Consider the following 23,258-nt stretch of genomic DNA (forward strand, 5'->3'; position numbering starts at 1 on the left):
CGCTGTTTCCATCTCTTCTGACACTTCTCCTGCTGGGTCCTTGACAGGGGTTCCGGCTGCAGCAACATCCTCACTGACAGCGCGTCAGTGGAGGAAGGAGGAGGACAGCGCCAGGGTTGGCATGAATCATCTTCTGTATCTAAGTATATCATTGTATGCTTGTCTTATATATTTTATTGTCTGTGTTTTCTTTTTACAGTTTTCAGTATCTTGGACTACGTCAAATCGTCGTAGGATCGAATTTTTACCAATAAAATGGTTAAAGCGGGCTGTAGGGGGGCAGTTTATTTCAATAAAGTGTTTTTTATACATTTTTCCACTGTGTAACAGAACTAGTAATCGAGGTGTCTGACTGACACCTCCCCATTACAATCGCTAGGGCTTGGCGTCAGCCAGAGGTGTGCTATGTCCGCTTTTGGCTGACACCAACCCCTCCAATCTATTACCCCAGTACCCAACGCACCAGGTGTACTGGAAAGAGCCAAGCACTATCAGGAGCGGCCCATCTAATGTGATGGGTGGCCCCTGGGATGGCCACAGGCTGGTGTTTTTAGGATGGGAAGGAACCAATAGCCATGGACCTTCCCATCCTGAGAATTTCAGACTGCGGTTGTTGGTTTTTCTTGGCTGGATAGAGAAATAGGAGGACCACACATGTTTTTTTGTTTAATCATTTACTTTTTTTTTTAAGAAAGGCATTACACTATCCTATAAATACAAATATATATGTATATATGTACATATATATATATATATATATATATATATATATATATATATATATTTATTTATTTTTTTAAACTTGGAGAAAAGCAATAGCTGCAGTCTGATTATCCGGATGGGAAGGTCTTGGTCCCCTTCCATCCTAAAAACACCAGTCTGCGGCTGCCATTACATTGATTGGGCCGCTCCTGATGGTTCTCGCCTCTTCCCAGTAGCCCTGGTGCATTAGGTACTGGGGTAATTTCTGCAAAAGGTGGACATAGCACATCACTGAATGACACCAAGCCCTAGTGATTGTAATGGAAAGGTGTCGGTCAGACACCTCGATTACTAGCGCTGTTACGTAGTTGAAAAAAATATAAAAAACACTTAATTGAAATAAACTGCCCCCCCTACAGCTCGCTTTGACCATTTTATTGGTAAAAATTAGATCCCACGACAATCCAACATAGGTCAAGACACGGAAACCTTTAAAAAAAACACAGACAGTAAAACATAAAAGACTGTTAGGGTATGTGCACACGCTAGCTTGCTTTTACGTCTGAAAAGACAGACTGTTTTCAGGAGAAAACAGCTGCTTCTTTCAGACGTAAAAGCTCCTCCTCGTATTATGCGAGGCGTCTGTGACGCTCGTAAATCTTGAGCTGCTCTTCATTGACTTCAATGAAGAACGGCTCAAATTACGTAGCAAAGAAGTGTCCTGCACTTCTTTGCCGAGGCAGTCAATTTACACGTCGTCGTTTGACAGCTGTCAAACGACGACGCGTAAATTACAGGTCGTCTGCACAGTACGTCAACAAACCCATTCAAATGAATGGGCAGATGTTTGCCGACGTATTGTAGCCCTATTTTCAGACGTAAAACGAGGCATTATACGCCTCGTTTACGTCTGAAAATAGGTCGTGTGAACCCAGCCTTACAAGCATACAATGATATACTTACATACAGAAGATGATTCATGGCAACCCTGGCGCTGTCTTCCTCTGTCCTCCACTGACGCGCTGTCAGTGAGGATGTTGCTGCAGCCGGAACCCCTATCAAGGACCCAGCAGGAGAAGTGTCAGAAGAGATGGACACAGCACTGACATCGGTGCTTGTCCTTCTGAGAGCAGTGAAGGAGGTGGGGGCATGTCTCAGACTGGCAGGCAATGATTTCTATTTGCAAGTCTGAGACGGTAGCAGCCATCTTGGATTCTGGAAAACGGGGACCGGAATGAGGAAGCAGAGCCAGACGCAAGTGAGGCCAGCAGGTAGGTTAACAATAATTTTGCAGTTTTTAATTTGTTGTTTTTTTGGACTGAATGTTTGCTTTTTAACCAGTAAGCAGCAACTTCAGTGTGCGTCTAGCTGGGGTGTATTTACGTTGCTGAGCGGTCTCATGCTGCAATCTAGCACATCTTGACGTCACGCTCAACGTCATAAGCCTTAACCCTAACGTTTACAACTCTGTAGAACTAATGACGAAGCTCTTTACAATATTTATATATATTTATTTTTTCTTTCACTTAATAATTTTTATTATTGCTAAAGTTCCAAAGCTCTGAAGAGCAATCCCAGCGACGCCAACTGCTGTGTCTGGATAGGGCAGAGGGAGCAGCTCAGCTTCAGTGTGTGGTAAGCACTTGTGAGCTTGATGCCCCCCTGCTGAAGAGAAGAGAAGACTGCAAAGGTAAGTGTAAAATGAATAAACGGGTTACATAGAGAATTAGAATATTTACACACAGGGGTGAAACTACATTGTGCTGGGCCCCATGCCACACTTTTGAATAGCCTCGTCCACCTTAAGCATGGACCCCAGAACCGAAATAAAAATTTAAAAAAATGTACTCCCCACTACTCGCTCCTCTTGCCTTCATGGCCTGGTACACAAGGCCCACTGCCACATCCGGCCGGGCAGCATTAGGAAATTATATGAGACGCAGCATACATCGTCCTAACGCTTCGTTAAATACGAGGATCCGGTTTTAAATGGGGCTCGCCCATTCCAGGTCGACCCACCCTCCTGTGACCACGATTGTTATGCCACTGTTTTAACAACCTTTTTCTCCTTTGCTCTTATGCATCTATATTTGATCATAGATGGGGTTTTAAGATTGTACCAAAACAAATCCTGTATCTTATATCTTGTTTATGTGAACCTGTCGGCCTGTTAATGTTGCCCTAACTGCGGGCAGTATGATATAGTGACAGGTGCACTGATTAAACTAAACTATGTGTTACTCTAAAGTGCCGCGTCATATAAGAGAAGTCATAGCTTTAGCACTGGCTTGTGTCCATTGTTAGGGCAGCATGAGTGTGCTAAAAGGTTCCTTTTAAAGGGGTTTTCCAGTCCCTAAAAATTGATAGCCTATCCTCAGGATAGGCCATCAATATCTTATGGGTCGGTCCGAGCGCTGCTACCCCTTCATTTCTACTTGCTCACTGTGAATCGTCGACCCTGATGTAGCGGCGATTCACAGTATTGCAGCCTTCTCCCAATGAACTGAATATGAGAAGGCTGCAATACTATGAATTGCACTACATCTGTGTCGACGATTCTCAGAGAGCAAGTAGAAATGAAGGGGAAGCAGCGCTCGTACAAGCGCTGCACTCCCTTCAAAACAGCTGATCGGCGGGGGTCCTGGTAGTTGGACCCCGACCCATCAGCTATTGATGGCCTATCCTGAGGATAGGGCATCAATTTTTATATACTATGGGAATACCAACACAGACCAACCCCTTTATGTCAACTGTTGAGACCAGCAGGGATATTATCATGATTATTAAAAGATATGTCCTGGATTAAGAAAAACATGGCCACTTTCTTCCAAAGATAGCCCCACCCCTGTGAACAGGTTGTGTGCGGTATTACAGTAGCCAGGCAATACTAACCCCTTTGTTTTGTGCTGCCTTCGGATTCAAGGAAAGGAAAATTATGGGTAAGACAATCCTAGCTATATATATAAGACTGTCCTTCATCTTCTACAGAAAGTTGGAAATGTTTAATGATAATGAATGACATTATTTCCTATATCTGGATTAATTTCAATATGAAGGTAATGTCCGGAATACCCCTTTAAGATGTCAAATTCCCCAGTCATTAAAGGGTTATAAATATTTTTCTCTGATCACATGCTGATGTTACAAGCTCCACAGCTGTCCTAGGCCTAGAGCATTGATGTCACTTAATGACCTCATACAGACCCTGAGTAGAATGCACGGCTGCTGTATCCAGAGGACGTGACTCCATGTTGGATGCGCAAACCTTCAGGCACAAGAAGCAAGAGAAGCCATAATGAGATATCATAGAAATGGCAAATGTGACCAGCGGCTGCTGGTCACCGCTCTTTCCAACTGCAAGTCGATTGGCATGTTTTTTTGGAACCGATTTTGGATATTCTCTCGAAAGTGGAGAATGCTGATGAGGAATTTCAGCTTCCTGACCAAGAAGTCAACCACGATGAGAAAGTTCAACAGCTTCTTCAGGTCAGCTACTATGAAAAAACATAAATATCAGAACTGCCAAGACACAGGAGAGACGAAACCAACGTACAAAGTAGGTGACATTGATCCCACTTCCACTATTGTAGAAAGTGGAGGAGTTACCGCTGATATGAGATGTGCAGATAATGTACATGAGGGGCTCTTCACACCACCAGACCTGTCCCTGGGAGAAAAAACTAAAAGTGGGGAACTTCCACCAAAAAGACCCAGGAACATTGCTGAATGCCCAGACAGTTCTTCCAGCAAAATAATTGGTGAGGGTGATACCAGCAGAAAACAGCGGAAGATAAAGTTAAGCTTTGCTGCTGAGCCATCAGCCCAGAAGTCACCACCTGCAAAAATAAGACAAAAAATTCGAAAAAGACCATCCATTATTAAGAATATTACAGTACAACAACATTCAGCAGTGAAACGTGAGGACTCATTTTTAAATATTGAGACAAAAAAGGAGACCTTTAAAATGTCAGACATAGAAATGGATGAGCCTGATAAGGATATTGTGAAGGCTTCTGGTGAAGCTCCCATAAGAAGTCATAAAAGGAGAACAACCTACGAGGACATTCAGCTCTGGACATTTCCACCAGCAAAAAGATCTGCTGCAGAACATCTTTCTGTCCCAGTGAGAAAAGTTCCAGGCAGTCCAGAACTGAGGACACCACCAGAACTAATGACACCTGACTCCTGGAGGCAGCAAAATATGATCAACCTGTCTCCAGAGCAGCTGTCAATCCTGATGAGCAGCGGGCAGAGGGGCATGCTGGATGATGCCATTATCAACCAGGCCCAGGAGATCCTTCAGAGTCAATTTGAGGGCTTTGATGGCCTGCAGCCCGTCGCTGCGCTTCTAGTACCTAGGTACAGCGTACAAAGGAAGGCTGTACAAATCCATTATGACAAGGACAGGGCACACTGGATCACAACGTGCTTAAAAAATGGCAAGATCCTGGTGGCGGACAGCATCAAAACTAACAATCTGTCACCATCTATCTATGAGCAGATTAATAACATCTATGGCGTAATGGTCCAAGAGCCTCTGAAACATCTCATATTCCTAAATGTGGATCAGCAAAGAAACACCTATGACTGTGGGGTATTTGCTGTAGCGTTTGCCTATGAGTTTTTGGCAGATGACGGAGACCCTACAGCTGTTTACCATCATGAGATGATGAGGAATCATCTCATATCCTGCCTGCAAAATGGCAGGATGACGGCTTTTCCCAAAATAATCAAGTAGTGACTTCATGTCTTCCCTGGAAGATGTGTAGAGTTTTTGAAGGCCAAAAGATCGCCCCTACTTTCAACCGGACATGACGACTACAATGGCAAGTTTACCCAACCCCTGATATCCACCACTGACCCCTTTAATGAAGTACTCGTCCTTGGCATACAGATCAATTGGCACCAGTAAGTAACTATGGACTTTGCTGTTAACGTTTGCTTGTTTGTTACCCTTAATATGCTTATAAAATCTCCGATGATCTGAGAAGGGGGAGGGGATATTACAGGATACTTTGTCTCATACCAATACACTATATGTAAATTGTCGCATTAAATGCACTGGGAATCAATACAAATACAATAGCCTACAACATTTGCCACACATAAATGAGGATAAAGCCAATGTAGAAAAATATAAATACTTTATTATTTATTTTAATCCTTTAAAACCCCCAATTAAAACCTAATATGCATAGTGTGAAGGCAGTTACTATGGCATATGCTGGGTACTGGTTGGACATTGAGATCTCACTTTTTGCCTTCTATAGTATTAATGTCCAAATAACCAGTACCCGCCCTATGCCATGGTACTTCACACTTCACTGCCTTCACACTATGCATATTAGGTTTTAATTGGGGGCTTTTAAAGGATTAAGATAAATAACAAAGTATTTCTATTTTGCTACATTGGCTTTATTCCCATTTATGTGTGGCATTTAGGGAAATGTTTTGGGCTATTACATGGAGGTGACGCAAACTTGTAGATGGTTGGCATTGCTTGCACCCACAACACCCTAAATAGGTAAGATCCACGTTTTATCCAGACATGTACAATACTTTCTCCTGACTGATATGTGGATTATTTGTGAGCTTTCTGTTTTATGATAAGATGTTTTCTGTTTATTTTGGATCTAGTGATGCGCCCACATAAGAACATCACCTGCGTCCATGGCCATTGTCTTCTGCTCTGTAGGACAAGTGTCGGTGTCACTGTACCATGGACCTAAACACAATACAGAAAGGAGTCTTTACTTCAAGGGTGTCTGGGTAACACTACAAATACAGAGGATCCTCTACTGGAGGAACTGATGCACAGAGTCTGATCACCTCCTGATTTCCATTACTGACCCCCTACAAGTACAATACAGGTAAGGCTAGATTCACACGAACGTGTCCGTTTTGCGTCCGCAAAAAACGCAGCGTTCTGTGTGCCATCAGTGTGTGTTCCGTGTGGCATGTTGGTGGACATTTTTTTATTTATTTATTTATTTTCTCTGCATTTCCTTACCAACTGGTGCGTGAATCATGGACAGCACACGGGTGACATCCGTGTGCTGTCCGTGATTTTCACGCACCCATTGACTTCAATGGACGCGTGATCCGCACAAACGCACCAGAATAGAACATGCAGTGAGTTTCACGCAACGCACACACGCTGCGGGAAAAACAACGCATGTCTGAATAGCCCCATTGAATTTCATACCTCTGTGTGGTGTCCGTGAAAAAAACTGAACGCACGTGGATGTGAAATGCGCTCGTCTGAATAAGGCCTAAAAAGAATATAATGACCAGCAGTGACCGGGAGTAAATTGTGTGTAGGTCACTTACTGTATGTATGAAATTCTTCTGCAGGTTTCGGTTATTATAATAGGTTATTACTCATGATGATGAATCAGACGTTATAAGTGTATATATTTACGGAGCACCAGACAATGATATCTAACAGAATATGGGTAATTGCCCTTTTTACCTCTCTGGACTGCGGTGGGCGCTGTTACCAGAACTACATAGTGTATGATCATTTATATTTTTATACCTGCAGATCATTATTCCAGAGTGGGGGTCTCGGTGTTTGGACAATTTGCAGAGTCCTGAATAAATATAGCAAACAGCAGGAGATGAAGATTTGACATCACATCCATGACCTGGTGGCCACCAGCTTCATGGCAACATCAGGCGACCTGTGCTTCAGCAGCAAGAGACAGATTCCGGGCTCGGTGTCTGTGCTCACCTCTAGACGACATTATATATACCGGACTTTCTGCACAGATATATTTACAGGACAAGTGAATATTCTGCTGCATCTTCTCCACCTCACATGGTGGTAATCTCCATCCAAGCCCAAGGGAAGGGCAGTCCTTCAGACATTGTTCCCCTGAGGTTCTGTCCACTGGGCTGTGTTCCTCTACTCAGTGTTGAAGGACGACTCTTTGTGAGTCAGGGGTCCACCCTTGGACCAGGGCCATATCATCGCTATTGTCCTGACTTCTAGTCTGAAATTCCACCTATCAGACCTTAAAAGAAGTTAATAAACAAGAAGTCAGTGTATATGAAGTAGCGGACAATTTATCTGAGATGCGCCATTATAGAAGTAGAATTCACCCAGAAGTTGCTTTACATTTTTTGACCAGGGCTGTTGGCTGAAATGTGGGGCACATAGCAAAACTTAGTGGGCCGTAGTGTGTTTGTGTATGTGTAGTAGGGATTCACGATGCATCGAAACTTCGATACTGTTTCGATACTTTGCATCCCCAAACGGTTCAATACCGTTATTTCATGTATTTCGATACTTAGCTGTGCGGCCGCACAGCTCAGTATTGTAACACATGAATGTATGAGAGCGGGGCTGCGGCTGTGTAATACAGTCATTGCCGCGCTCCTGAGTCCTGATAACAAGTGCGCGGGGTCAGGATGATGTGATGCGGCCAGCGCTGCACTAATGAGCGGCGGCACTGAAAATAGAACATGGCGGGCGCACTACAAAACACCACCATGTTCTGTCTTCAGTGCCCGAACCGCCGCTCATTAGTGCAGCGCCGGCCGCATCACCTCATGCTGACCGTGCACGCACTTACAGTCAGGAGCGGGGTCAGGGGCGTAACTAGGAAAGACTGGGCCCCATAGCAAACTTTTGACTGTGGCCCCCCCTTCCCTGGGTGTCACACAACCCCCCCTTGTAGATAGTGCCTTTTTTACAGCCCCCCTGTAGATAACGCCATACAGCCCCCCTGTAGATAACGCCATACATCCCCCTGTAGAGAACGCCATACAGCCCCCCTGTAGATAACGCCATACAGCCCCCCTGTAGATAGCGCCATACAGCCCCCCTGCAGAGAACGCCATACAGCCCCCCTGCAGAGAACGCCATACATCCCCCTGTAGAGAACGCCATACAGCCCCCCTGTAGATAACGCCATACAGCCCCCCTGTAGATAGCGCCATACAGCCCCCCTGCAGAGAACGCCATACAGCCCCCCTGTAGAGAACGCCATACAGCCCCCCCTGTAGAGAACGCCATACAGCCCCCCTGTAGAGAACGCCATACAGCCCCCCCTGTAGGGAACGCCATACAGCTCCCCCCCTGTAGGGAACGCCATACAGCCACCCCCCCCCTGTAGGGAACGCCATACAACCACCCCCCCCTGTAGGGAACGCCATACAGCGTCCCCCCTCCCAAAAAAAATGCGACCTACAGTGTGTCCTACAAAATACATGTATCCCCTCTCCACAGGATCTCCACAGGATAGGGGATACATGTGTGATCGCTGGCAGCGATAGGGAGAACGGGGGACTGTGGAGAGGGGATACATGTCCTGTGGAGAGGGGATACATGTCCTGTGGAGAGGGGATACATGTCCTGTGGAGAGGGGATACATGTCCTGTGGAGAGGGGATACATGTCCTGTGGAGAGGGGGTGGATACATGTCCTGTGGAGAGGGGGGGGATACATGTCCTGTGGAGAGGGGGGGATACATGTCCTGTGGAGAGGGGGGGATACATGTCCTGTGGAGAGGGGATACATGTCCTGTGGAGATCCTGTGGAGAGGGGATACATGTCCTGTGGAGATCCTGTGGAGAGGGGATACATGTCCTGTGGAGAGGGAGGGGATACATGTCCTGTGGAGAGGGGATACATGTCCTGTGGAGAGGGGGGGGGATACATGTCTTTTGCTCTATTTTGCGCCTTCAGGACCAGACACCGTTTAGCCATTTTTAGCATGTGTTAGTTAAATGGCTATAACTTTTTTATTTGTTGGGCTAACGACGTGATTTTTGCGACGTTTTTTTCCGTAGACAACGCAGGTTTCATTTTTTAGCGTTTTTATACACACCTTTTTTGCTATTTTAGAATTTTTATTCATAAAGTTTGAAAATAATAGTACAAAAATAAGCTTTTTTACATTTCAGCTATTTTTTTTTGGTAATAACATAGTTTTACCCTAAAATAGACCTTTTATTTGTGATCGTCATTGTCTACCGTAAATTTTTATATATTGCATGTCTATATTAGGGTAATTGGGTCAGCGCTAGTGTTACAACAATGATTGGCGGGGGGAACGTTTTTTTTTTGGGGTGGGTATTTTATGTGTATTTATTATTTAATTTTTTTTTGCACTTTACTTTATTATTTTTTTATTACTATGGTCTGTCCCCCAAAGGTCAAAGAAGACCTTTAGGGAACTTTATATATTTTTTTTCTTTCTTTTACACCATGTTTTTCCACTGTAACTGGAGCTGCACAGCAGCCCCAATTACAGGGGAAATCAGCCCTCTCATAGTGACGATTGTCACTAACTGGGCTGTGCTGGGTCTAGTAAGACCCAGCAACAGTCTGCCACTAACAGCACCCAGCGATCATGTGACCAGTCATATGATCACCGGGAGGAATAGAGACAGCGCCGCTGCTGCTGTCTCTATTCCTGTACACAGCGCGCATTCAGCGGCGCTGTGTACAAGTGATCAGAGAAGACAGAAGCAGCGAAAGCTGCTTCTATCTTCTCCTCAGGGTCCCTGGCAGTCACTGACAGCCGGAGACCCGACATTCAGCTGCCCGATCGCGCGGGCAGCAAGTTAAAACCCGAGCCGTAGAAAGTCTATGGCTCGGGTTTTAAGGACCCTGACCGCTGGCCGTAAAAATACAGCCAGCGGTCGGGAACCAGTTAATGGCAGAGCGGGGAGATACCTCCCTGCTCTGCCGTAGTGTTCAGTGGCGTCCCGCTGTAGCAGCCATAGCGGCTGCTAGCGGAGCCTCCGGCCATGGTGGGGGCCCGTGCCGGCGGGCGTCACGGGCCCCCTCATGCCGCGGGCCCCGTAGCAGCCGCTACTGCTGCTACGGCGGTAGTTACGCAACTGAGCGGGGTAATGACTGTATTACACAGCCGCAGTCCCACTGGTGGAGATCAGAGAAACCTCTCCGCCGTTATTCCCGTGATTGCTGCGATCAAAGCGGACTGCAGCATTCATTTAGCAGGAGAGGCATGTAAAATGCACAAAAAAAATGTGTCAAATACACGCCGTGTGAACCTGTCAACTAAAAAGTCATTCACTTCCCTTTCATCAATCTAAGGGTATGTTCACACGCAGTGTTTTCAGCCGTTTTTCGGGCCGTAAACGTCCCGAGAAACGGCTGAAGAATTGGAAGCAGAACATCTACAAACATCTGCCCATTGGTTTCAATGGGAAATACGGCGTTCTGTTCCGACGGGGCGTTTTGTTACGCGGCCATTTTTCAAAAACTTCACGTAAAAAGACGCCCGCCAAAAAGAAGTGCATATCACTTCTTGGGACGTTTTTGGAGCCGTTTTTCATTGACTCTATAGAAAAACAGCTCCAAAAACAGCCGTAATAAAGCCGCCAAAAACGCCGCCAAAAACGCAAGTTTGATTAAAAAATGGCTGAAAATCAGGAGCTGTTTTCCATTTGTTTAGTAAGCGTGTGAACATACCCTTAGCCTTTTGGTGTGTCCTATAGCTTCTGCCAGCTGCATTTCAACAATCACACCCAAAATAGCAGCCGGACACTGCTTAGGGGTGAGATTCCCTCCCACATTTACGGAAGCTGTGAGTCAGGTTGCTTTGCCTTATTCACCTTGCTGTAATTCTGGGAAGTGCTCCCTCTGGTGGCCAACATAGGAAAACCTGTCAAATTATTATTTAATTTTTAATACTTTCCATCATGTGGAAGGTAAAAAAAATTACGCAAAAAACTTAAAAAATGTAATAGAAATAAGTAACTTACTTAAAAAAAAAAGGTTTAATTCTCTTTAATTAGGGAAGGCAAACCAAGGCTGGGGGACCCTTTTTAGAATTTTGTTTTTCCTGGACAACCCCTTTAATTGCCGACGGATGAGAGAGCCCTGCTGACATCATCACTCCGCTTGTGTCGTTCCAAAGGAGCCTGGTCTGCTTCAGTAGAGGACAGTTTGGGAATAGTGAATGGCGGCCGTAGATTATGTTTTCAGAACTATGGGCTGCACTCTAACTTTCAGGGGGCACTAGTATTTTAAGAGGAACAGTGTGTGTAATTAATATTTATACGAGGCACCATGAGTGGAACAAGTATTTTAAGGGGCACAGTGTAGGATTTTATTTATATGGGGGAATTATGGGCAGGTCTTTTAATTTCAGGGGGGCTAGAGGTGGAAAAAGTATTTTGAGGGGCACAGTATGTATATATTAACACTATGGGTGGCACTGTCCTGTTAGGGGGCACCATAGGTGCCACAAATATTTTCAGGGCCACAGTGTGTGGCATTAATATTTATTATTTATAAATTCTTTTATTTTCAGTTTTCCAATAAACAAGAGACGATAGTGCAAACATCAGCAGCAGCACAAACATCGGCTCGCGGGCCATTATAATTCCTACATTAAGTGCAAACAAAACAATAACGGCCATCTGAAACAATAATGGAAACAGACGCCTTATGCACCCTGAACCCGCAGCCATGCACAAAGATCCATGAGTAGGCATATCAGAGAGAGATAGTAAAGCAAAAAAGAAAAAAAGACAGAGAAAGGAAAAGAAGGGAAGAAAACTCACAATGGCCCCTAGGATTATATTCAAGAAACCATAATATTCATGAACTCGACAGAAGACTGGAATCTGACCCAATGATACCAAGTTTTGAGAAATTTAGCATGGGTCCCTCTCATGGATGCCGTGAGATCCTCCATTCTCATGATCTCCTGGGTCTTACCGAACCACATACCAATCGACGGAATACTAGTTTGTCGCCACAGCGCAGGGATACATGCTCTAGCTGCATTCACCAAATGGCGAACCACAGAGCGACGATACATAGATAATGGCGCCTCACTCAGATGGAGTAAGAAGAAGGCTGGCGTACGCGGAAGATGGAAATCCGTGAATTTGGAGGAGATACGCCACACCTCTGACCAAAAATCTGTCAGAAGCAGCCACTCCCAGAAGATATGTAAGATCGTGCCCACCTGGTCTCCACATCTCAAACACAGTGGCGAAACCGCAGGAATAATTGCATGCAACCTGGAAGGCACTCTATACCAACGCGATAAGATCTTAAAACCCGCCTCCTGAAACCTGCTAGCCTTGGAGGATTTATGTGTCATTGTGAACAAACGGTCTTTATGTACTGTGGAAAATGTTAGTCCCAAGTCCCTCTCCCAGCTGAGCAGGTAGGAAGGTGTGGGAAGATTAGATGGGGAAATCAGTAGGGTATATAGCCTGGACAGAGTGTGACGTAATGTGCCCATACCTGTACAAAGGAGCTCAAAAGGGGAATTTTCCCACGCATATTCGGAAGGGTTAGGCAAGGACACAAGAAAATGTCTCAATTGAGTGATCTGCCAAGTGGTAAAAGGAAGAGGGTCAGTCAGAGCTGCTAATTGTGGGCCAGTTATCCAAGCCTCCCCTTGTAAGAAATGCGCAGCATGCCCCTTACCTGCCCGCAGCCACCGCTGGAATGAACCCCTTTCTCGCCCCGGAGGGAATGCAGGATTGCCCAGGACTGGGAAGAGGGGGAGGGAGACGGAGAAATCTCTTTCCGGGGAAAGAGCCGGGACACAACCGCCAAAGTGGGTCCAATCGTCGCGTGCATCCGCGCCGATAGGGGAGTATCCCTGCCCAACCAAGGCAGAGCCTGCAGAGGAACTGGACTAATGCATCGAGACCCACTGTTTAACCTCCGTGTGCCTGAACCAATCCAGAATCCGTGACAGGTGTGAGGCCTGGTGATAAGAGACAAAGCCCGGAAGACCCACCCCACCCTCACACCTGGAACGGAAATGCATGGAGCGGGCTATACGGGCTGGTTTCCCCACCCATATGAATCTATGGAGTGAAGACAACAGGGCTTGAAAGAAGGTGCGGGAGATATGAATCGGCAGGGCCTGAAAGAGGTACAAGATCCGTGGCAGGATATTCATTTTAAAAATTGCACACCTGCCTAACCAAGTAAAGGTGCTCGTCGTCCAGGAATCCAGATCGCTCTTTACATGTTGGAGGAGGGGAGGGTAGTTAACTGCGTAAAGGCGAGATTGATCCCTGGAGAGCTGAACCCCCAAATACGTGAGAGAGTCTCTCGCCCATTTGAAAGAGAAGGACCCTGACAGATCTTCCACCAAAGACTGCGGCAACGAGACATTGAGAGCCTCCGACTTCTGATAATTAATTTTGAAATTGGACAATTTAGAGTATCTACTCATCTCCGCCATGAGATTGGGGAAGGAGATCCTGGGCGCGGTGAGAAAGAAAAGCAGGTCATCCGCATACACAGCGACCTTATAGGACCGTTCTCCCAACGATACACCCAGGAAGGGCTCCAGACACAGAATGAAAATTAAGGGGGACAAGGGACAACCTTGCCTCGTGCTGTTAGAGATAGTGAGCGGGGACGAAAAAGTACCATTGACCTTAACCCGGGACGGGGGAGAGGAGTAGAGGCTCGAAATCCATTGCATCATGTGAGTGCCCAACCCAATATGCCGCAAGGCGGCAAGCATAAAATCCCAGTCGAACCTGTCGAACCTGTCGAAGTCCTTCTCCACATCCGTGGACAACAAGAGCGTGGGCAGGGCTGAGGCAGCCGCGTGGTGTATCAAGTTAATGGCCCTTGTGGTATTATCCCGAGCTTCCTTAAGAGGCATGAAGCCGACCTGATCATAATGGATCACATTATGGAGGAGGGGGGTAATCCTATGGGCCAGGATCTTAGCAAACAGCTTCAGATCCACATTTAGCAAAGAGATGGGGCGATAGTTTTGACATATGGATGGATCCTTCCCCTCCTTGGGTATCACCGTAATGTAGGCCCACAGCGGTCCTGAGGAAGGGAGCGCCCCTCAGTAAGTGAGTTGAAGGCATGCAGGAAATGGGAAGAGAGCAGATCCGAGCAGGCCTTATAGTATTGTATGGGCAGGCCATCAGGACCCATCGCCTTCCCTCTCGGCGAGTCCTTCAAAGCCCGTGACCACTCCTTCGGGGGAAATAGGCTCCTCCAGGAGTGTGATAGCCTCCTGGGGGATACATTTCATCCCTGAGGACTAAAGGTATGCCTCTATCTGCTCCAGTCGGCTTCCCCCATCCGCAGATGGAGAGGCCCGAGGAAGATTTTAAAGGGAGTGGTAACAGGCCCGGAAGGCCTCAGAAATGTCATGGAGAAGGTGCATACGCCTATTGCTGGAAGCCTGGATATGGGAAACATATGTACGTGATCGGGTTTTCCTAAGTGCCTGTGCCAGGGTCTTACTAGGTTTGTTACTGATTTCATAGAAATGACGTCTGCATTTAACCAGGGAGGCCCTAGCCTTAGCAAGACAGAGAGAACAAACCTGAACTCGCAGCTGCCCCAGCTCCGCCCCCACAACCCAATCCAAGGAGGCCTTATGGGACTGTTCCAAGAGATGTATGCGGGACAAAAGATCCAACAAGTGTGCCGACTTCTCCTTTTTAAGTTTAGATCCTATATGGATGAAGGAACTGCGGATCACACACTTATGTGCCTCCCAAATACAAAGCGGGTCGACCTACGGGGAAACATTTGTGTCAAAATACTCCCGGAGTTCCCTAAGAATGTCCGATACCACCGTTGAGTCCTGCAGGAGCGAGTTATTCAAGCGCCACTGCCAGGAGCGAGGGTGGGCCGCTGGGAGTGAGAGGGAAAGAGTGATGAGAGCATGATCTGAGAAGGTAATATCATCAATGGAGGCTGAGGAGAGGTCGGAGAGATGGGAGTGACGTAGGAAGAAATAATCTAATCTTGAGTATGTGTTGTGAGGGGCCGAAAAGAAAGTATAGTCTTTTGTCGATGGCTGCAGAAACCGCCACGTATCGACCAATTGGTGCTCGTGCAACAACCGACGTATACGACGGTGAGCTGACCTGTGTAGAGACGAGTGCCCGCGCGAGGAGTCTAATGTAGGATCTAAGGTGAAATTCAAATCCCCCACCAGTAATAGAGTGCCTTCCAGGAAGCCATCCAACTCAACCAAAACCCTCTCCAAGAAAGCAACCTGACCAGTGTTAGGGAGATAATATAAAGCCAGTGTGAACAGTGTGTTAGCCAACCTACCTTTCACGAAGAGATACCTTCCCTCTCCATCCGCCCGAGTCTCCACATGCTCCCAAGGAAGAGACCGCGAGATCAGAATGGAGACCCCTTTGGTCTTGGAATCAGGTGACTCACTATGGTACCCCTCCGTATATTGGGAGGCCGTCAACTTTGGTATACAATCCGCCCGGAAATGGGTTTCCTAAAGAAACGCCACCTGCGCTTTCTTCTTCCAGAGGAGACGAAGAATGGAGGATCGCTTTTCCGGGATGTTCAGGCCCTGTGCCAACTCGTCGCGTGTTATGTCGTCCTCAGGAGGAAAAATACCCCCTGACCACGACACAACAACACGGAACCCTAATGGGGAACAAAGAACGACAGCGGAGCAAAAGAAGCAATCCCTCAATGAAATACAAATTAAACTAAGATCAGAACGAGCTAGACGGAACCCCGGACCCAACCGTCAAACTATTGTGGACAGAGTGGGCCTCCCGGCCCCAGACAGCTATACAGATGTAAATCCGCCGAAACAATAACCCCAGACCCAACATACTGAACATAATGTCCCATTCACAGACACCACCAGTTCCGACATCTGCCTCTCATGAAGAACGCTGCAAAGGAAAAATTAAACACAGAAAATATACAAATCATAATCAAGGCCCCTGTGATGAGAATAAAACTAGGCGGTCAAAATCAGGTAGGTCAGTCTCTGCGAGGGGAATGCCGTCCACGTGACCTCAGCCCGACAGACCCGTCTCTGGAATGAGGCGGATTCGGGCGCGCAGTAGGAACCGCCTCTGGGAAAGAGCGATGGGAGGGTTCCGTCCAATCCGGGAGCCGCACTGGGGAGATCTCCAGAAAACGGAAGGCTTCTTCCAGGTCATCTGGGGAGCGGACAGCAAACGAGTGTCCCTGACGGCAAAGTATGATGTGGAAGGGATGGCCCCAGCAATAGGTAGCGCCCGCTTCTTTAGTTGCCTCCAGCAAGGGGCGGACAACCCTGCGCATGTGGAGAGTCAGTCAGGAGACATCCGGCAAGACAGTAACCTCTGAGCCGTTGAAGGGAATGGCCCCCTTCTCCCATGCCCGCCGTGCAATATCCTCCTTCTACTTGTAAAAGTGCACTCTGCATATGACATCCCGCAGGCGATTACCTTCCCTGGTCCGGGAGCCCGTCAATCTATGCACCCTGTCCATCTCAATGGCCATATCACGTGGTCTGTCCATGAGCTTATTGAAGATATGAGTAACCGCATCATATAACCCCTCCGGGGGCACAGATTCCAGGATGCCTCACAATTTCAAATTGTTCCACCTCCCCTGATTTTCCACATCATCCAGGTGGAATGAAAAATCCCGCATTTGGGTAAATTGGGTTTCCACGGTCTGAGAAAGAACCGAGATGTCCAAGGTGTGGACAGAGTTCTGGTGTTCCAAAGTGTCCACCCGTGCCGCCAATAAGCGTACCTCTTCTGAAACAGCCCCAATGGCCCTATCGTGCTTCTCTTTTAGCCGGGAGACGCGTACATCCAGGTCGGATTTGGTGGGCAATACCCGCACCATTTCTCATAACTCCGCTAGTGTCCGTTCCATGGAGGGGGGGGTCCCGGGGATGAGGCAGCATGGTGGTCCCCCGAAACAACAGATGGGGTAAGTGTCCCCCTCAAAATAGCGGGCGTCCCCTGACTGAGGTGCAGCCAATCTACTGGCGGAGAGTGCCGCTGCGCGGCAAGGGAAAATGGCACTGGGACCACCCCACCATGCAATGCCGTGCGGACATCTTTCTGTCCTGACCCAGGCTGGGGCTGGAGGGGGAGAAGGACATCCGTCACCAGCGGAGGGGACGCCCCAGACATGACTGCTGTGCCCTGACCTACCTCCAATGGTGAGATGACAGGAGAGCAGTCCTGGGAGTGGCATCCGAGGTTCACCAGGACAGAGGAGCTGGAGGCCGGTGAGCACACACATCCTGGCGGGGTCTGACTGCGGCCTACAGCGGAAGTGGAGGAAGGCCGCGGAGAAGCTCTGTCTCGTCGGGACCGGAGGAACCAGTCTATGGACGGGGTGCCAGGAGTGACCGAGATGCTGTTGCGGTGCCTCCCCTTTGTCATCGCTCGCCTGGAACAGGTAAGTGAGCCCGCTGTGGGCGATTTGCTGAAGCGTGGGTCCGGAGCTCCAGGGAACCACGTCTTCACACCGCCATGCCAAAGCTACGCCCCCGCATTAATATTTATATAGGTGCACTATGGACAGTACTGATTTTTTGGGGGCAATATCTGTTTCAGGGGGCACTATAGGTTTTCAGTGGCAATTAGGTTTTCCGAGCAATTTTTCCAGTAAATATGTGTGGCTCGCATGTTTTCAGATAAACACTGTGTGGCACAAATATTTTTAGGAGACACCATGGGTAGTACTGATATTTCAGGAGGCAACATACACTATATGGACAAAAGAATTGGGACTTCAATCATTGAATTCAGGTGTGTCAATCAGTCCCATTGTCACAGGTGTATAAAATCCAGCACCTCGCCCTGCAGTCGCCTTTAAAAACATTGGTGAAAGAATGGGTTGTTCTAAGAGCTCACTGAATTCTAGCATGGTACTGTAATAAGATGCCATCGGTGTAACAAGTCAGTTAATGAAATTTCAGTTAATGAATTGGTGACCACGTAAAGTTACAGAGCGGGGTCGTTGAATGCCTAACAACGCTCTGCTGACTCAATAACTGCAGGGTTTTAACTGATTCAGGACCGGGCTATTTTGAGCCTCCAGGACCAGACACCTTTTAGGCCCCATGCACACGAACATGCAATGCGGCCGCAATTCCACCGAAAATTAACGGGAGAATTGTGGCCCCATTCATTTCTATGGGCCCATGCACACGACCGTGGTTTCCACGGTGCGTGCATGGCTCAGGAGCCTGGACTGCAGAAAGAACGAACATGTCTTATTACGGCTGTGTTCTGCAGTCCAGGCTCATAGAAATTAATGTACGCGGCCATGTGCACGGCCCACGGGTAACACTCCGCGGCCGTCTGACCTGAAAATCATGGGCGTGCCCATGGCTACGGTCGTGTGCATGAGGCCTTAGTCATTTTTAGCACGCGTTAGTTAAACGGCTATAACTTTTTTATTTCTTGGGCTAGCGATATGATTTTTGCAATGTTTTTTCCGTAGACAATGTAGGTTTTTTTAATGATTTTTATCCACATTCTTTTTTCTATTTTCGAATTTCTAGGCTTTGAGCACTGTGTAGAAGAGATCAGAGAAGATAGAAGCAGCAAGCTAAAACCCACGCCGTAAATACTCTAGGGCGGGGGTTTTAAGGAGCCCGACCACCGGACTTATATACACAACTGGCAGTCGGAAACCTGCTAAACGTCCTCTGGTATTAACATTGCACAAAAACTGTGCCCAGGAAATTTCATGACATGAATTTTCCATGGCCTAGCAGCTGTATGCAAGCGTCGGATGGAGTGGTGTAAAGCAAGACTCCACAGACAGTCTGTTGGGCGAGTCTCGGTTTGGTGAATGCCAGGAGAACATTATCTACCTGACTGCATTATGCCAACTGTAAAGTCTGGTGGAGGAGGGATAATGCTATGGGGTTGTTTTTCAGGGGTTGCCTAGACACCTTAGTTCCAGTGAAGGGAAATCTTAATGCTTCAGCATACCAAAACATTTGGGATGATTGTATGCTTCCAACTATGTAGGAGCAGTTTGGAGAAAGTCCTTTTCTGTTCCAGCATGATTGTGCCCCCAGTACACAAAGCAAGGTTCATAAAGACATGGTTGGCTGAGTTTGGTGTGGAAGAACTTGACTGGCCCACACAGAGCCCTGACTTCAAACCCATCGAACACCTTTGGGGTGAACTAGAACTGAGATTCCGAGCCAGTCCCTCCCGTCCAACATTAGTGTCTGACCTCACAAATGCTCTTCCGGATGAGTTGGCAAACATTTCCACAGACACATTCCAAAATCTTGTAGAAAGTCTTCCCAGAAGAGTGTAAACTGTAAGGGGGGGGGGGGGGTGGGTACAGTGTGTGGCAATGTATTTAGGGGCACAGGGTAGAGTGCTATTATATTCAGGGGTGCGTGCATGTGGCAGTATATTCAGTATATGTAGGAAAACAGTGTGTGGCGGTGTTACAGGCAAGGGATACAGTGTATAGTGCTATTATTATCAGTGGCAATATGCAGCAATCTCTGAGATGGATCATGTCTGTTAGAAGTTACCATGGTGGTTTGGGCTGGATGGACAAGAAAACGAACTACGCCAATAAAAGAAGACGTCACCTGTGAGTCACTGAATGTAAAATTGTATTCTACCTCTGATTGCATTGGATCAGTAGTGTATCCCCTCATATGGTCTTCAGTGTGATACCATTCTTGTTTGTGAAACAACCTCTAGCATATTCTTACATGCTCAGATATGTAGTTTCACACGGTAAAAACTTATATGACAGGTGTTAACCTGACTGCATTTTAACTCTGAACCGAAATTACTCCTGGTACAGTAGTTATGTTCTAAGCTTTGTTCCAGTGCTCTATATATGTACTTGACTTACTTTTGGTACTGATTTTCTGCACTGCGCTTGCACTGAGCTTGGTTCTGGCATTGAATTTTGGACTAAGCTTGGTTCTGGCGTTGTATTTTTGTACTGAGCTTTGTTCTGGCGCTTTATATATGTACTGTGCTTGGTTCTACTGCTGTATTTATGTACTGAGCTTGGTTCTTGTGCTGTATATAATTACTGAGGTTGGTTCTGGTGATGTATTTACGTACTGAGTTTGGTTCTTATATACGTACTGAGCTTTGTTCTGGTGCTGTATTTACGTACTGAGTTTTGTTCTGGTGCTGTATATACATACTGAGCTTGGTTCTGGTGCTGTATATACGTACTGAACAATGATTGAATTTCATTTTTGTTTGCCGCTGGCTGTCGAATCCAGATGGGATCGAAGTGAAAAGTCTGCCATGCATGGGCATGGCTCTCTTAATTATGATCTATGGGAGTTACAGAAACAGCCGAGCAGCGCTTGCTCTGTTGTTTCCATAGCTCCCATAGAACATAATGGAAAGAGCCATAAATGTCTGAAATTAACCCTTGACGTCCATGAAGCCCAATATTCCATACTGTAATTATTTTTGGAGAGAATTTTTTTTTAGATAAGTGCCCACAAAGATTTAAAAGGTCCCGACTGCTGAAGCACCGTGCCAACCCCAAGTGAAGTGGTATCTTTTTCCTGGAAAGAACTGTCAGGAAGTATTTGGTTGGAGAACTGGAGTGGAGAGATAGGTGCCCTTATGGCTTGCTTCACACATACCTTTTGCAGCATTTTTTTTGATAAATAAAAAAATAAATTCTATCTATCTATCTATCTATCTATCTATCTATCTATCTATCTATCTATCTATCTATCTATCTATCTATCTATCTCTATCATCTATCTGACGATAGATATATATATAGAACAATTTTTTCCCCCCAACATAGCCCTGTTTATGTGAAGCTTCAATCAGAAAGAGTTGGGGCTTTTTGGTGAATAACTTTGTTTCATGTAAAGTACGTTCTTGCTACATAATTAATTGACTTTCTAACATCTACAGTGAAACCTCTCCCCAGACCACCTCTGATCTAGACTGGATTTTTCATGTACATTGTCCACTTCTAAAGGAACTCCTTTAAGACCATTTTTTCACAAAAATGTTGGGTAGTTGTCTCAAACAGATGTCACTGTGTTTCAGGTAAGTCGCGTTTGTTTTAAGTTTTCTCTTAGATGCAGAGTTTTGTACTGGAGGACGTTGTGGGTCAGGAAACAATGATTGGTGCAACTTGAAACTATTGATCTTTGAACGTCAGCTTTGATCTTTCTTGACGTTTTCCTTAGTTCCTCCTCCACCAACCTCATCACTTAAGGGGGTTATCCGTTTAAAAAAAATAAAAATTGATGGGACAGGGCTGCAATACCTTGCCCAGCCGCTACGAAAGTAACAGGTACGAACAAAAATAAAAACCATGTAAAAAATGAAAAGGCTGTGAAACTACTTAAGAGATCAGTCTGTTTGCAGTATCACTGCAAAACACTTCTCCTATTTAGGTCCCACAATAAAATATTCAATTTCTCATAACAATTTTTCTTATGCTCCTGTGTGTAGATCTGGCTGTTACCGTAGCGCCGTCCCACCGCCTGGATCTCTTGTACACAGGCAGCATTGTAATTCCATCTATTGTGCAGGCACTAGAAGCAGCTTCTTCTAACAGCACTGAACATATTACATTGATGTTATGACATGGCACGAATAAAATTCCATTTATTTTGGATGTGCTGCCTCGTTATCCCCAGCAGGGCCGCCATCAGGGCAGTATTAGGGGTACTGGTGTAAGGGGCCCGGCCAAAGCTAATTGAAAGGGGGGCCCGGAAACTGTCGTGACTTGCCTTTGGTAGAAAAAAACAGGCGCCTGCAATGGGGCCCATTCTTTTCACCAAAGTAAAGTTGTGAGCTGCGGGCTCCCCTCCACCCTGAGTTTGTCTGCGCCTCTCGTCACGCACACCCACGATCGCGCGCGCGTACCCACGATCGCACCAGGCTGTGTGCAGAGTACATCCCCCCTCCATTATACTCACCTGGGCCTCCTCCTCCCCCTCCTTCTCCTCCTTCACAACGTAAGAGAGCAGCTGTGTAAGGAGAGATGGAGGAGTCAAGTTGTAGCGCAACGGCGGGCATTCTCCGATCCCCACCATTTCCTGGACCTGGAAGACTGGACCTGGAAGACCTGTGAAGAAATCATCACCTGACAACGAGGACTGGAGTGGGAGCCAGCAGCTCTTCTGACAGTAATTAGTGTCTGAAAGTGCTGATTAAGTATGACCCTGTTCACACAGAGTATTTTGCAGGCAGAACAAATCTGCCTCAAAATTCCTTCAAGAATTTTGAGGCAGATTTTGACCTGCCCACACTTTTTTTGCCGCGATTTTGCGGCATTTTTTGCCCGCGGTGATTGAGGACCGCAGACAAAAACGCAGAGAAAAATGCTTTTTCTGCCTCTCATAAAGTCAGAGACGGAACCGCGGCAAGAAAGGACATGCTGCTTTTTATTTTTTCCGCGACTGTCTCCCATAGATTTCAGATTAAATCAATTGAAGGCGGTTTTGGACGTTTTTTGGCCCTGATTCCGACACAAATCTCATGCACACACAGCAAAAAAAATTGACCTGCAGTTGGGTTTTTTAAGCCGCAGCATGTCATTTTATGCTGCGGAATCGCTGCTTCTTTGTTGCGGAAATGCTGCAGTTCTGCCGCAAAAATCACAAATGAGAAAAAAAAGGTATTTTTTTATTTTGAATTTATAAAAAAGTTTAGACTTACCCTGGCCGTAGTCTAGGCGACGTGATTCTCTATTCTTAGCCAGCCCGGCCTCCTGTCATGACGTTTCATCCCATGTGACTGCTGCAGTGGTCACATGGCCTACAGCGTCATCCCAGGAGGCCGGGCTATGTTCAGAAGGGAGACGCGTC

At 46.6% G+C, this 23,258-nt stretch overlaps 1 protein-coding gene across 1 annotated transcript; it reads left to right on the forward strand.

Moving 5' to 3' along the window:
- Positions 1 to 3,921: 3,921 nt before the first annotated feature.
- Positions 3,922 to 7,743, forward strand: LOC142748299 (uncharacterized). Its single transcript, XM_075855395.1, has 3 exons — positions 3,922 to 5,610; positions 6,340 to 6,572; positions 7,247 to 7,743. Exon 1 carries the CDS (start codon positions 3,998 to 4,000, stop codon positions 5,438 to 5,440), a length of 1,443 nt encoding a protein of 480 aa, XP_075711510.1. The 5' UTR covers positions 3,922 to 3,997; the 3' UTR covers positions 5,441 to 5,610; positions 6,340 to 6,572; positions 7,247 to 7,743.
- The last annotated feature ends 15,515 nt before the right edge of the window (positions 7,744 to 23,258 follow it).

This window comes from Rhinoderma darwinii, chromosome 3 (genome assembly GCF_050947455.1).
Source record: "Rhinoderma darwinii isolate aRhiDar2 chromosome 3, aRhiDar2.hap1, whole genome shotgun sequence".
Lineage (NCBI taxonomy): Eukaryota > Metazoa > Chordata > Amphibia > Anura > Rhinodermatidae > Rhinoderma > Rhinoderma darwinii.

Bases quoted from the DNA above. Each gene is read 5' to 3' on its own strand.
- LOC142748299 (XM_075855395.1), top strand. From the start codon at position 3,998: ATGAGATATCATAGAAATGGCAAATGTGACCAGCGGCTGCTGGTCACC.